This window comes from Schistocerca gregaria, chromosome X (assembly GCF_023897955.1).
Source record: "Schistocerca gregaria isolate iqSchGreg1 chromosome X, iqSchGreg1.2, whole genome shotgun sequence".
Lineage (NCBI taxonomy): Eukaryota > Metazoa > Arthropoda > Insecta > Orthoptera > Acrididae > Schistocerca > Schistocerca gregaria.
In genome coordinates, this window is record NC_064931.1 from 750581638 (window position 1) to 750595234 (window position 13597).

Here is a 13597-nt window from a genome sequence, read left to right on the forward strand (position 1 = left end):
TGTGTATAACTTTTGGAAAGAAGACTTTGGCACATGGCACATGGCACTTGGAACTCTTGATAGAAGCAACACCTGGCACGGAAACCATGTTCGAAACACTTTCTCCATGATTTGACCCTTGGAGTAAGTCTAGGGAAATGCAACAGAGTACCAAGAATATAATATCACCAAATTCACATTTTGTGGAAAAAATGGTACTTACAATGATTTCAATATACTCTATTCTGTTGTTTCTCCTATTTATGTTATAATCAAGAAGTTCTTCACTATTCCAAGTTGCCAATGCCTGAGACCATCAATATTATCCAAAACATTCTTAGTTAAATCTGCAGTAATGTTTTACATCAGTGATATAAAAGTAGCTAAATTATACCAGAGACAACAGTACATCAGCTGCAGAATGTTGCAGGGTACAAGAAGTCACATTTGCACAGAAGGAAGTAAAAAACAACTTATAACAATGAATATACAAATGAAGTGTGGAGTGATTTACAGAATTTGCTCACATCATTCTTCTGTAGCAACAGATGCTGCTCAGAGAGATGCTGACGAGTTGTAGATGCACCACATAGGATGAATATGTGACTGTAAAACATAAATCTGGACAAACTGGATGGGGATATAAATAAGAATGCCAATTTGAGTCTGGCCTTTAGTATGGAGCAAGGTTTTGCTGCATTTTTTTGTGTCTATTCAAACTCTTCACCCCCTTATCCTAGAAACTGTTGCATCAGAAATTTTTATGGTGATAAGTATAAACTTGCAGTGGTAATTGATCCTGTTGAAAAACTGTTGCAGCTTCTTCAATGTACTCTCAGTTGTGGAACTGGTTTTAATACATCTTTACTCAAGGTATGACACAGATATTCGATTTCTTTTGCACCTGCTACTTCCAACTAAATGAGATGGACCTTTATATTGCCCCGGTATTCCTACCTGGTTTTGTCTGTGAGAGTTACATTGTCCAAATAATGGCAGACACAGGGACTGGCTATGTTAATGGAAGATGGCAGGAGTAGTGGCAATACCGAAAGACAATATCTTACATTATGTACTCAAAAAGGGGTTCTATGACCATAATTTTTTGGGATTTGTCATTTAATGGTAATTGTAAATATTGGGTTGGTGAATATGTTAGTAGTGGTTTTCCATTCATGTAACAGAGACTTTAGTCATCAGTAAAATATTCTCCTTCACTATTTGTTTTTTGATAGAAAACAGAAAAGGTGAAAATCTAAGTGTGCAAGATCAGGTGAATAAGGTGGATGGATAATGACTTACCAACCCAACTCCTCTATAGCATCTTTGTCATTCTAGCAGACTGCGGGCAAGTGTTATCATGGAGTAGCATAAGTTAATGCAGTCTTCCTAGTCATTGTTCTTGGATTGTGTCTTCAAGATGTCTCAGTTGTTTACAATAGATGCCAGCAGTGATGGTTACACCTCTGGGAAGCAATTCATAGTGCCCCAAAGAGTAGCTGTTCCACCAGATGCATAACATTATCTTTCGTGGATGCGCGCAAGTCTTTCTTTGGGGAGTTGCTGCTTTGTTTGGGCTTAACCATTCCTTTCTTTTTCTTATGTCAACATAAAGACATCATTTCTTATCACCAGTGATGACAAAGGATAGGAGTGGTCAGTTTACTTCATGAGCCAATTGATGATGAGCAAGTAGAGATGCACATATGGCCATCCACTGACATTTGTGATTTTGGCTCGGAATAGTGGTACCCATACACCCAATTTTGAGCCATCTCCATTCCATGCAAATGTCACATGCTGCTGGAATGATCACAGTTCATCACATTTGCCAGTTCTCAAGCGTACTGATGTAGTTCATTGTGTATTAACGTGTTTAAACAATCTTCTCAAACTCCAAAGGTCTTCCTGAACACGGAAAGTCAGTAATGTCAAAACGATCCTCCTTAAAATGAGAAAACCATTTTTTGCTGTGTTCTGTCCAATGGCATTATCCCCATACTTGGTGCAAATGTTTCTGGCTGCCTCCCCTGCTCTCACCCCTCTTTTGAAATCAAATGGAAGAACATGTCAGAAATGTTCCAAATTCTCCACTTGGTACTCCATTTTCTTGCATCCACTGCTCCACTCACTATCTTTCTAGTTTACGCAATAGTTCCTCAAGTTGAAAAATTGGTTATGAGTCTGTTACAGATTGTGTTAATTGTACACTTAAGCCACCACAGATGCCTTTACAAAACTTGCACTGAGTGAGTGGAACAGAAGTGAGACACTGCTGAATGCTTCATTGTTGTGTGCCTGGTAGTTGTTTATGCAACTAAACCCATGGTAATAGTTGAAGCATACTTGTTGCTTAAACTGAGATGAAATTTATGGCACCCTAAATAAAAGAACCAAAAATATTTTCTGTTTCTTGAGAATCAACCACTAAAACTGTTAATCTCCAATTGACTTACTTGAAATGAATTGTTTGTGTACTGTGACAGAGGAGGCACCTGTTACCCATCTGTGGTGATGGGGGAGCTTAAACAACTATTAAGTTTCAACATTTATTAAGGAGACCACAGCACCTATGTTTACCAGTAAACATATAGTTACACAGTTCTGATCTGCCAGGAAGCTTCATATCAGTGCACACTCTGCTCCAGAGTGAAAATTTCATTCTATAAGTATTCCCCAGAGTGTCACTAAGCCACATCTCCACAACATCCTTTCTTCCAGGAGAAATCTGTGAGCACTGGTTGTGAATCGTGCTTTGGTAACTCATCTGGTAGAGCACTTGCCGGTAAAAGGCAAAGGTCTTGAGTTAGTCCCAGCCTGGTACACATTTTTAATCTGGCAGGAATTTTCATATAGGTACCTTCCTGATTGTAAAAGTAATAGGGAATGGTTGTAGTGTAGACTCTCAAAGCCTGAGGGGCTGTTGTCATTTCTACAGCTACATGATGATAAGATGATACTAGATACAGCTTAAGGGAATGGCTAAAGTTTGCAGCTACTACATTTCTGTGGTTATTACAACATACTAATATAGCTTGCCTCTGTGGGTATTCATATTGGTCTTGTTTACTGAAGTATTTTTGACAAAAAGCAGTAAAATACTAAAATATCTAGATCTTGTAAATACTCAGCCTGAACTTGAAGGTGAAAATGGAAAAACAACACTGCTTGGTTTTAAAACACTTACCATTTGCTTTTGAAAGATAAAAACTTGTCTGGTTTGAATGATACTATTTGTAATGATGAAAAACTGTTGATCAGTTAGTTTAATTACTACATGGAATCGAACAAGGGGAGGCTATTTCAAACTCCTCTGCTGTTTGTGACAGTTTGAATGCTGGGTCAGCATGAGTACATATTCTAAAGTTGGTATTGGTAGTTTTAATGTTGCTATTTAAACCTTGTCATCTGAGGTGAATATATTGTATATTAAAGGATTGGTGTGAGAAGTCTAATGCTCGTCATTAGCTCATGTGAATAAATGATGGCAGTTAAAGCCATTCAGCTACACAACAGCTGCATCTCTATACATTATTGGAACTGAAGCTTAATTATAAATAAGTGGGTTTTTTCTAAGTCTACCAAAATAAGAACTTAAGTAAACTACAAATATCAGCAAGTGATAACATACTCGGATAAAACAGTGGGTTTAGTTTTCTGTGAAGGTGCAACATATCTAGATTAAATCATGATCAAAAGAAATAGTGTTATATTATAGTTCTGGATCCATCACCCAAAAACCTCCAAAGTGGCATTTCAGTCTCTCAGGGTTTCTATCTAATACTTCCTCATCTAGTGAAAAGACTGCACCCAAACACTTATTCAGATTTCCACCAGTACAATACTAGAAATAAAGAAAGATTTTACATTGGCAGCCACAGAACAGTGCTTTACGAAAGGGGGCCTCAGTACGCAGGTATAAAATTAGCTAATGCACTGCCTAGTGCAGTCATGGCTCTTCCTACAATTAAACTGAAACATCAACTTAAGAAATTTTTAGTAAAACACCCTTTCTACTCATTAGAAGAGTACCATACTTATATGAAGAACAACAAATGCTTTGTGAAATTATGTGAATAGAAATCAGTAAACATCTTATTGTAATTTTGTTGTAAATTAATGACGTATTCAGAAGAATGTGTCTTGCGTATTGTACAAATAACTTTAATCATTACTGTTTCTTTGGACATGTGCAGTGTACCATTCGATGTTGAATAAAGCTATTATTATTATTATTATTATTATTATTATTATTATAGTTTCAATGGAGTGAATAGTGAAGGGTGTGGCTACACTACCAATGTGCTGTGCTCCAGTAAGGCTTTCAGCTTTCACAGGTGTAGCTGTTGTAATAATTCCAGTTGCTGCTGATACCACCACTCTTGTCTTTGTATTAATGCTACTAGAATGGCTTCCATGTTTTAACTGATTCTGTACACTTTCAGAATTGTTTATCTTCATCACTCATTTTATATTTGTAATATAAGCACAATTTATTGCAGGTATAGGGTCATAACAGTAATAGACCATGTAACAGTTGAAAGTCAAATTTCAGTCTACAGCCAAGTTGCCATACACAGTCAGGAAAACAAGTCCAAGTACTTCATTTATAAACTGTGTCCAAAAGCAATAGTTCATCAACCAGAGAATGATTTAGATTCCAGTAATTCACAAATTCACATACATAGGGAAAAACATTGAAGACCCAGTCAGCCCGGTGTAGTTACAAGTGAAGTCCAGAGTGAGACTGTCGTCCCTTTAAGGCAGTCTGAAGGCCATATTAGCTAGCCCATATGATTCTTCTGTTGTGGCATTTGGAGGGTTGCTCAATTGCTGCACACTGTATGTGTTGTCTATACTTTGTGGGCCACCAAAATTGGTATAATCTTCCTACTGGGATGCAGTACATCAAACCAATAAATTATTTATTATTATTATTATTATTATTATTATTATTATTACCAAGTTTTAAATAGAGGAAGCTTCAATGCACATTATAGAAATAATAATGCCATGTAATTCATCATCCCCCCCCCCCCCCCTGCCCCAAAGTTTACTTATGGTGGATGCTAGCCGTAATATTTGTATATCATCATGTCAATGATTTTTAATAGGGACAGAAGCTCATCTCAGATGAAGTAAATGATGCAGTGAGAAATATAGATTTAGGAGACAATGAACCATCTGAGAGTGATACCGATTCTATGAGTACTCCTACAAACAGTCCATCACACCGGCCACTGTCTGGTATGTATACACAACATTTATTTTTGCATATATTACCAAAAGTAAGTAGTAATGTAAATAATTAAAGGCACTGGTATTTTGTGTGAGTAAATAATGAATATTTTAAGAATGGGTTATTAAAGCTCATTTTTAAATTTTTTTTAAATTTTTGTATCATCGGATGCTAGGCTATAAATCAGTCCCACAAGTTTAGTCATGGAAATGAATCTTTGAGAAACCAATAGTAACTTAAAACTGTACTTCATAATACAGTCCTATATTGAAGAAAGTTCATGAATGGCCACGAGGAATGTCTATAATAATAATAAACACAACTTCTGTTACTAGTCATGTACCATCTCTCAGATTCTTTTGTGACTGCAGCTAAAGAAATACATAATGATATTTTGACTTTAATTATACATCTTCAGTTTATTCATAGTGTACATTATTTGTTTGTAACATGAGGCTGATACCCTTGAATATTGTATAGTCAACAGAAACATTTGAATAGCACAACACCAAGTTTTCTGAAGTTCCTGGACATCATTTTCTGTTAATGACAAATTTGTTAACTGCAATAACTGACAAGAAAAATGTTGACAGTTGGTTTGCACAGTATACTTACAGGGTATTTCAAAAATGACCGGTATATTTGAAACGGCAATAAAAACTAAACAAGCAGCGATAGAAATACACCGTTTGTTGCAATATGCTTGGGACAACAGTACATTTTCAGGCGGACAAACTTTCGAAATTACAGTAGTTACAATTTTCAACAACAGATGGCGCTGCAAGTGATGTGAAAGATATAGAAGACAACGCAGTCTGTGGGTGCGCCATTCTGTACGTCGTCTTTCTGCTGTAAGCGTGTGCTGTTCACAACGTGCAAGTGTGCTGTGGACAACATGGTTTATTCCTTAGAACAGAGGATTTTTCTGGTGTTGGAATTCCACCGCCTAGAACACAGTGTTGTTGCAACAAGACGAAGTTTTCAACGGAGGTTTAATGTAACCAAAGGACCGAAAAGTGATACAATAAAGGATCTGTTTGAAAAATTTCAACGGACTGGGAATGTGATGGATAAACGTGCTGGAAAGGTAGGGCGACTGCGTACGGCAACCACAGAGGGCAACGCGCAGCTAGTGCAGTAGGTGATCCAACAGCGGCCTCGGGTTTCCGTTCGCCGTGTTGCAGCTGCGGTCCAAATGATGCCAACGTCCACGTATCGTCTCATCCGCCACAGTTTACACCTCTATCCATACAAAATTCAAATGCGGCAACCCCTCAGCGCCGCTACCATTGCTGAACAAGAGACATTCGCTAACGATATAGTGCACAGGATTGATGACGGCGATATGCATGTGGGCAGCATTTGGTTTACTGACGAAGCTTATTTTTACCTGGATGGCTTCGTCAATAAACAGAACTGGCGCATATGGGGAACCGTAAAGCCCCATGTTGCAGTCCCATCGTCCCTGCATCCTCAAAAAGTACTGGTCTTGGCTGCCATTTCTTCCAAAGGAATCATTGGCCCATTTTTCAGATCTGAAACGATTACTGCATCACGCTATCTGGACATTCTTCGTGAATTTGTGGCGGTACAAACTGCATTAGACGACATTGCGAACACCTTGTGGTTTATGCAAGATGGTGCCCGGCCACATCGCACGGCCTACGTCTTTAATTTCCTGAATGAATATTTCGATGATCGTGTGATTGCTTTAGGCTATCCGAAACATACAGGAGGTGGCGTGCATTGGCCTCCCTATTCGCCAGACATGAACCCCTGTGACTTCTTTCTGTGGGGACACTTGAAAGACCAGGTGTACCGCCAGAATCCAGAAACAATTGAACAGCTGAAGCAGTACATCTCATCTGCATGTGAAGCCATTGCGCCAGACACATTGTCAAAGGTTTCGGGTAATTTCATTCAGAGACTACGCCATATTATTGCTACACATGGTGGATATGTGGAAAATATCGTACTATAGAGTTTCCCAGACCGCAGCGGCATCTGTTGTTGACAATTGTAACTACTGTAATTTCGAAAGTTTGTCTGCCTGAAAATGTACTGTTGTCCCAAGCATATTGCAACAAACGGTGTATTTCTATCGCTGCTCGTTTAGTTTGTATTGCCGTTTCAAATATACCGGTCATTTTTGAAAAACCCTGTAAGTGTCTGGCAGTGCGTGTGAGCTTATTTCTTGTGTGTATAAAAGTAATGTTTGTGTTTGGTGCTTTCCTAACATTTCCATATCACAAGACCATTGCTGACTGTAGACATAGGTGCACGTATGAAAAAGTGGTACTAGTCTTGTGACCCATCACAGGTCACCTCTGGTGGCTAGCCCACACAGCTGCTGTTGGCAGACTATTTGAAGTGTAACGTGCAGGCAGCCTGATGCCATGGTGTGTATCCAGATGTTTCATACAGGGTTATAGCACCTCTGCACTCTTTGGGAAAGGGCAGTCCCTCTGATGTTGGTGTTAGGGCAACTGGTTATACATCCAAGGCCTCTGCAGCAGATGCCACAGGTTATGACAGTGGCAGGGGAAGAAGATTCTGGCCTGGAAGTGGTGAGTAGGGGCAGAAATGGCATGTCTACAGACAAGTGTGGTGACTGCCTCCACATGAAATACCATAAAGGTGGACCAGCCATCATGGGGTTGGCAGTAACTCAATGTCTTGGCCATCAACATAGTGGAATTGTGCCAATGGTGAAATTGTTGGCCCCTTGGGTGGGGGCACTGAGTAAAACAGTGACAAAGGACCTGACGGCGCCAGCCCAGCTGGCGGTGGAAGTGCAAGTGGCATCATGGGAAGAGCCAGCAGCATGCATCAGGGCACCAGATCCTGAAGGACAGACAGGAGATGGCAACATCCACAAGTAGGATGGATCCTTCTCCGCAGCAGAGATGTCCCGTGATGCCAGGACAGGTACTGAGGGAGGAGACAAAGGCAGCAGTGTTGGACTCACGACCCTTGCCATTGTGTGAGGATGCAGCTGATTGTGGTGGTGAACCACCAACCCCTCACTGGTGCACACAATACAGAAGTGGTGGCCAAGGCATCCATAGACTGTAACCGGAATCTGCTTCAGTTGGCGGCCAAACCCCATACCCAGATCGCAGAGCCAGAAGCGCGAAGAGGGCCGTGTCATTGGACATTGGTGGTGTAGCATGAACAAGTGCAGCAGGGTGCGTGGCTAATGACCATGGAGCATCCGAGCCAGACTCCTATTCCCCACGGGCATAAACCTGTAGGAACTCAAATAGCATGTCAAGGCATCAGCTGTGGAAGAGTCCATGATGTACTTCTTCATTTGAACCTTGAATATGCAGACAGGATGTTCTGCCTCACCATTAGATTGGGGTGGGAAGGAGGAGCAGTTACATGGTGAATGCCTTGATGTGATGTGCACAGAAGTCACAGAAGATCTGAGGCACTGCATATCATTATCTGTCACAAGCATATAAGGCAATCCGTCAATTGGAAAAAGCTTTGAGAGGACCTGAACCATAGCCATGGCTAACATTGAAGGACATTGGATAACTATGGAAATTTTGAGAAAGGATAGACAACCAACAACCAATAAGAACTGAAGAATGATCCTGCAAAATCAACATTGATGTGTTACAATGAACACTGCTGTGCAGGCCAAGGAGAGAGCATTGCCTGTGGCACTGTCTGTTGCATAGCACACTGAGAGTAGGCCACAACTCTGAGACCCAATGTCACTGTCAGTGTTCTACATCTACATCTACATCTACATCTACATGGTTACTCTGCAATTTACACTTAAGTACCAGTCAGAGGGTTCACCGAACCATTTTCACACAACTTCTCTACCATCCCACTCTCGAATGTCACGTGGGAAAAAGAACACCTAAATCTTTCCATTTGAGCTAAAACATGTCTGTCGGCCAAAGACTTGGTACAAGAGAACCCCCAATGTCTAGACATAGGAGCTGAAGCACATCCCACTGAAGGGTGGCAAATAGTTACATAATGGATCAGAATCCCTGCTCAGAGGCACACAAAACTGGATTGGCAGCAACAGCAGCTGTGATATGGGAGCCTATAATAGGAATCCCTTTCACTTAATGTTGCACTTCAACATCTGAGTAAAAACAAAGTAGCTCATCCTGATCAAAAGTAGGATCCGGTACAGCGCAGGTACAGCGCATCACCATTGGTGTGCTGTGTGGTACCACTAAAAATTTATTTCATATTTGTAGCAATACAAGGCCCAACACTGGACGTGATATATTGCTTTGTCAGGGAACAAAGCAGTAGGATTAAACAACTAACCGAAGGGCTTGTGGTTTGTAATGACATGGAACTTAGACCCGTACAAGAATACATCAAACTTCTTGAGGGAGTATACAAGAACCAAGTGCTTCCTATTCAACTTGAAGGTTGTGCTGCTGAGCAGAGTTAAGTTTTTTTTATGCATAAGCTATCAGATGTTCAGAACCACCCTCTCACCAATGTGCAAGAACAGCCCCAAAGCCATACTGAGAGGCGTCTGTAGCCAAAATTAGATGGTGGCCAGGATGGAAGATAGCCGAACAAGAAGCAGAATGCAATTTAGATTTCAAAAGTATGAACATGTACTTGTAGGCCAGCATCCACCAAAAAAGAATGTCCTTGTGGAGCAATTCATGGATAGGATGGGCCATCATGTTTGCACCCAGAATTAATTTTTGATAGTAGGCAATTTTCTGTGAAAATGCTTGGAGTTCCTTTGACATCATAAGAGCAAGGCAGGGCTGTGGTAGTAGTTAAATGATGACATAAAGGCTTTACAACATCCCCAGAATACCTAAAAACCATGAATACACAATGGATGGTTGAAAAAATTGTGACTTGGCCAAGTTGCACTTTAACCCCTTAGTAACTAGGTGCATAATGCTCTTCCATGGATGCGCCCATTACAGTAATGTCATCAAGATAGTTGATGCACCCTGAAATTGACACCATCAGTTGTTCCAAAAATATGCTGAAAAATCACACTGAATGGGAGATGCTGATATTGGTAAAACCCAAAGGGTCTGTTAATGAGCCTTTTCAAATCCCCCATCCACAGGAACCTGTAAATAGGCTTCAGATAAATCAGTTTTAGAGAAAAACTGGTCACTAGTGAGTTTGGCCAATAAGTCATCCTGATAGGACAAAGGGCAGGTGTCAATGATAGATTGAGCATTAATGGAAACTTTAAAGTTACCACAGAGGTGAAGCTGATCATTTGCTTTTTTAACAATCATGAGGGTGGTAGACAACTCACTTGATGTAATAAGCTCTATGACTACCAACAACATGAGCCTGTCGAATTTTGATTTCACGTGATCATGCAAGGCCACTGGAATAGGGTGCACATGGAAAAAGCACAGCTGGACATTAGGTTTCAGGGTAAGGTGGGCCATAATGTTAGTGGCAAAACCTAGCCCATCTGAATAAAGAGATGACAACTCAGAACACAGAGAATCTAATTACTCATAAGGTACCTGATCAGAAATGAGGTGCACCACATCCACAATTGAAAAACCAAAAGCATCGAAAGTATTCAGACCTAACAAATTGTCAGTGGCAGCATCATCCACTACCAGAAAAGTCAAGGAATGAACCACAGATTTATACACAGCTGTAAAGTGCCCCAAAATTGGGAAATGCTGCATGTTATAGCTCACCAAATGTCAAGTAACCAGAGACAATGCCAGAAATCCTAAGTCCACAAAAGTTTGCGAGTTCAGCAACGTCAGTGCTGCACCCATGCCCACTTGTAGTTGGAGTACTCTTTCCATCACTCACACTTCAATAAACAGTTTCTTATTATTTGTAAGCACTGGAGACACAGCCAACAACCATGTCCATATCTGCAGGAGAGGACTGGGAATGACACCCAGACACTACTTGCCCCTTTTTACTACAGATGTTGCAAGTTTCCCTGACATGTTTCACGAAACAGTATGGGCAAGATGGGAGCTCTGCCATTGCTGTGATTATTGTTTGCCATGTCACTGTTCAATGCAGTGCAGAGGTTGTGTTTGTATGGCTACCACGTGGTCCTCCACTCAACAACTGACACTCAATGATCAGGAACAGGAGCCACTGGGGCAGTGTCACACCAAGCCTCAATTTGATCACTAGCAACACAAGACATTTCGAAAGACTGAGCACTATTTAACCCTTCTGCTGAGGATGGATTCTTGTGCTGCAGTGCACATTGATATACCTCCTTGTCAGAAGGCAACCGAATGCTGGCATCATGGACCATAAAATCTGCTTAGGAATCATGATGAGTAACAGTAACAAACTGACATTTGCAACTGAGGTCATGGAGTTCAGCTGTCAAAGCCTAGTTGGACTGGTGGGTCTGTTTCTGACAATAGAACTTGACACAGACTGCAATGATATTTATTTACTTACAACAATAACTGGACAACTTACACATTCCATGGGATGAAAGTGATGCCAGTTCCTGGAGTGAGGCTATGTGGCACAACAGCTAGTAGATTCAAGGGGAAAACTAAAAAAGGAAGAAAGGAACAAAGCCTTACACATGTTTATATCCGTGATACCAAAAGTTAGGAAGTGTTGCCGAAGCTGCTTCTCATAAGCCTCCCAGTCTTCGGCCATATCATCATAAGGGAGAAAAGGTGGCAGGTATGCTGATGGTGTAGAAGCCTGCATAGTCAATGTAGCCAAAAAATTCATGATAGCAACCATAAGAGCCTGCTGCTGCTCAAGACAGATTTGATCACTGCTTCCATTGACATGACAACTGACAAACAGTTAAATAGACTGAGCACATGGAAGTGAGCATGACACTTGTTGCCAACAACAAAAGTTTATTTATCCACATTCAAATACATGACAAAGATTAATGGTACAATAAGTAGTAGAACACAGTTTGAGAGAGAGTGCCGGCTACACTGTCTTTATATAGAGGAGGGCATGCCATCCACATTAGACTTGTGATCCACCACTGGCAGCCTCTGATGGCCGACCTGTGGAATTGTCATTGGCGGACTGTTTTAAATGTAGCGCGCTGGTGACTTGGAGCCGTAGCACATATCCAGGTGTTGAGTACAGGGTTATAGCAATTCTACTTTTAGGCATATGTTATCTCTGATCTAATGCTTGAATTTTTATTATCCCTACAACCATATTCTTTTTCAGCGCCATGCTGTCCAGTGAGTCATCCCGACAGAAAACATGCCTAGGGTGGTCACAAATTCTTACTGCATTTAAGTTCACTTGGATGCATAACCTAACTCCACACATGGCACATTCAGTGAGATACTCAAATCCTGTTGGCCAGATAATATCACAGACATAAAGCTCGAACTGTGGTCCATATTCTTTTTACGATATCCTATTGTAGTTACTTACAACATGGTTTATGTACACCTATCAGCAGCTAAAATGCTTCAGTCTTTCAGGCTGTGGACTAATTATTTTCCGATTCTTGCAAAATTTAACCAAACTTTTCAGCTTAATTAATTTAATAATTTTATACATGATTTTAGTAGTAACTATTCAGCAATCACAATTAAAAAGGTAATTTATTTAATAATACAGTCCCAAACAGACAATTTATTAATAAAAATTTGAGAGTTGTTTGGTCCGAATTGTAGTGTTAGTCTGAAGAAAAACTAGAAGGGGAAGAATTATATTACAAACAGTCATAAATAACCAACATGGCTAAAACAAAAATGTGCTTCAAGGTGAGAATTTATTTCAGTTCTTTGATTTTTGCAAATGTTGCTAAAATTATTTGCAGTTTGTGGTTTTAAGAACTTCTAGAATAAACTTTTATGATCAGCATGCCCCATAATAGTTTGTCTGATGTCAGGTATCTTCTTACTTCTTATGGGCAGAGGAAGATTGATGATCAACTTATAAATGTGTGTTTATGGGTCACATACGAAATTATCAGATATGATGGAATTTACTTTTTTCATTGAAATACTTTCTACAGTTGTTAAATTTAAGAATTAGATTCTTTATTGATAACATGAAATTAGCAAACAAACAATTTCTCATCAGACTCATTAGTATCTCTCTCCTTCTGCCTTCACCACCGTCCTTTAGATAAGGATTTCTTTTTCTTTATAGGCAAGGAGCATTTAGGTTATCATTCCAACTCTGTTTTGACAGCCAGCGGATCAAGTTTTGGACTGCACAGTCCAGATAACCTGTTACCTATAGGGTTTCATACAAGTGACCACAGTGTTCAGGTAAGTTAAAGATTTTAAGGATTTTAATTGTTGTACTAAGCATGTGTCTCAGTTTAAATGTAAATATAAATACTGAAGTAATTATTGATCAGATATTGTGCAACTTGAGCACATCAGTAAGAAATGAAAATCTCTCACATGTACC

At 40.0% G+C, this 13597-nt stretch overlaps 1 protein-coding gene across 2 annotated transcripts in view; it reads left to right on the forward strand.

The window, feature by feature from the left end:
• Positions 1-13597, forward strand: part of LOC126299428 (uncharacterized) — a 296023-nt gene that overhangs the window by 272251 nt on the left and 10175 nt on the right. Inside the window, exons 18-19 of one of the 2 annotated variants that reach the window (XM_049991327.1) lie at positions 5094-5226; positions 13331-13452. In XM_049991327.1, coding sequence (XP_049847284.1) covers positions 5094-5226; positions 13331-13452 — 255 coding nt within the window. The remainder of the gene's footprint in view (positions 1-5093; positions 5227-13330; positions 13453-13597) is intronic. The other variant, XM_049991328.1, reaches the window with a different exon arrangement.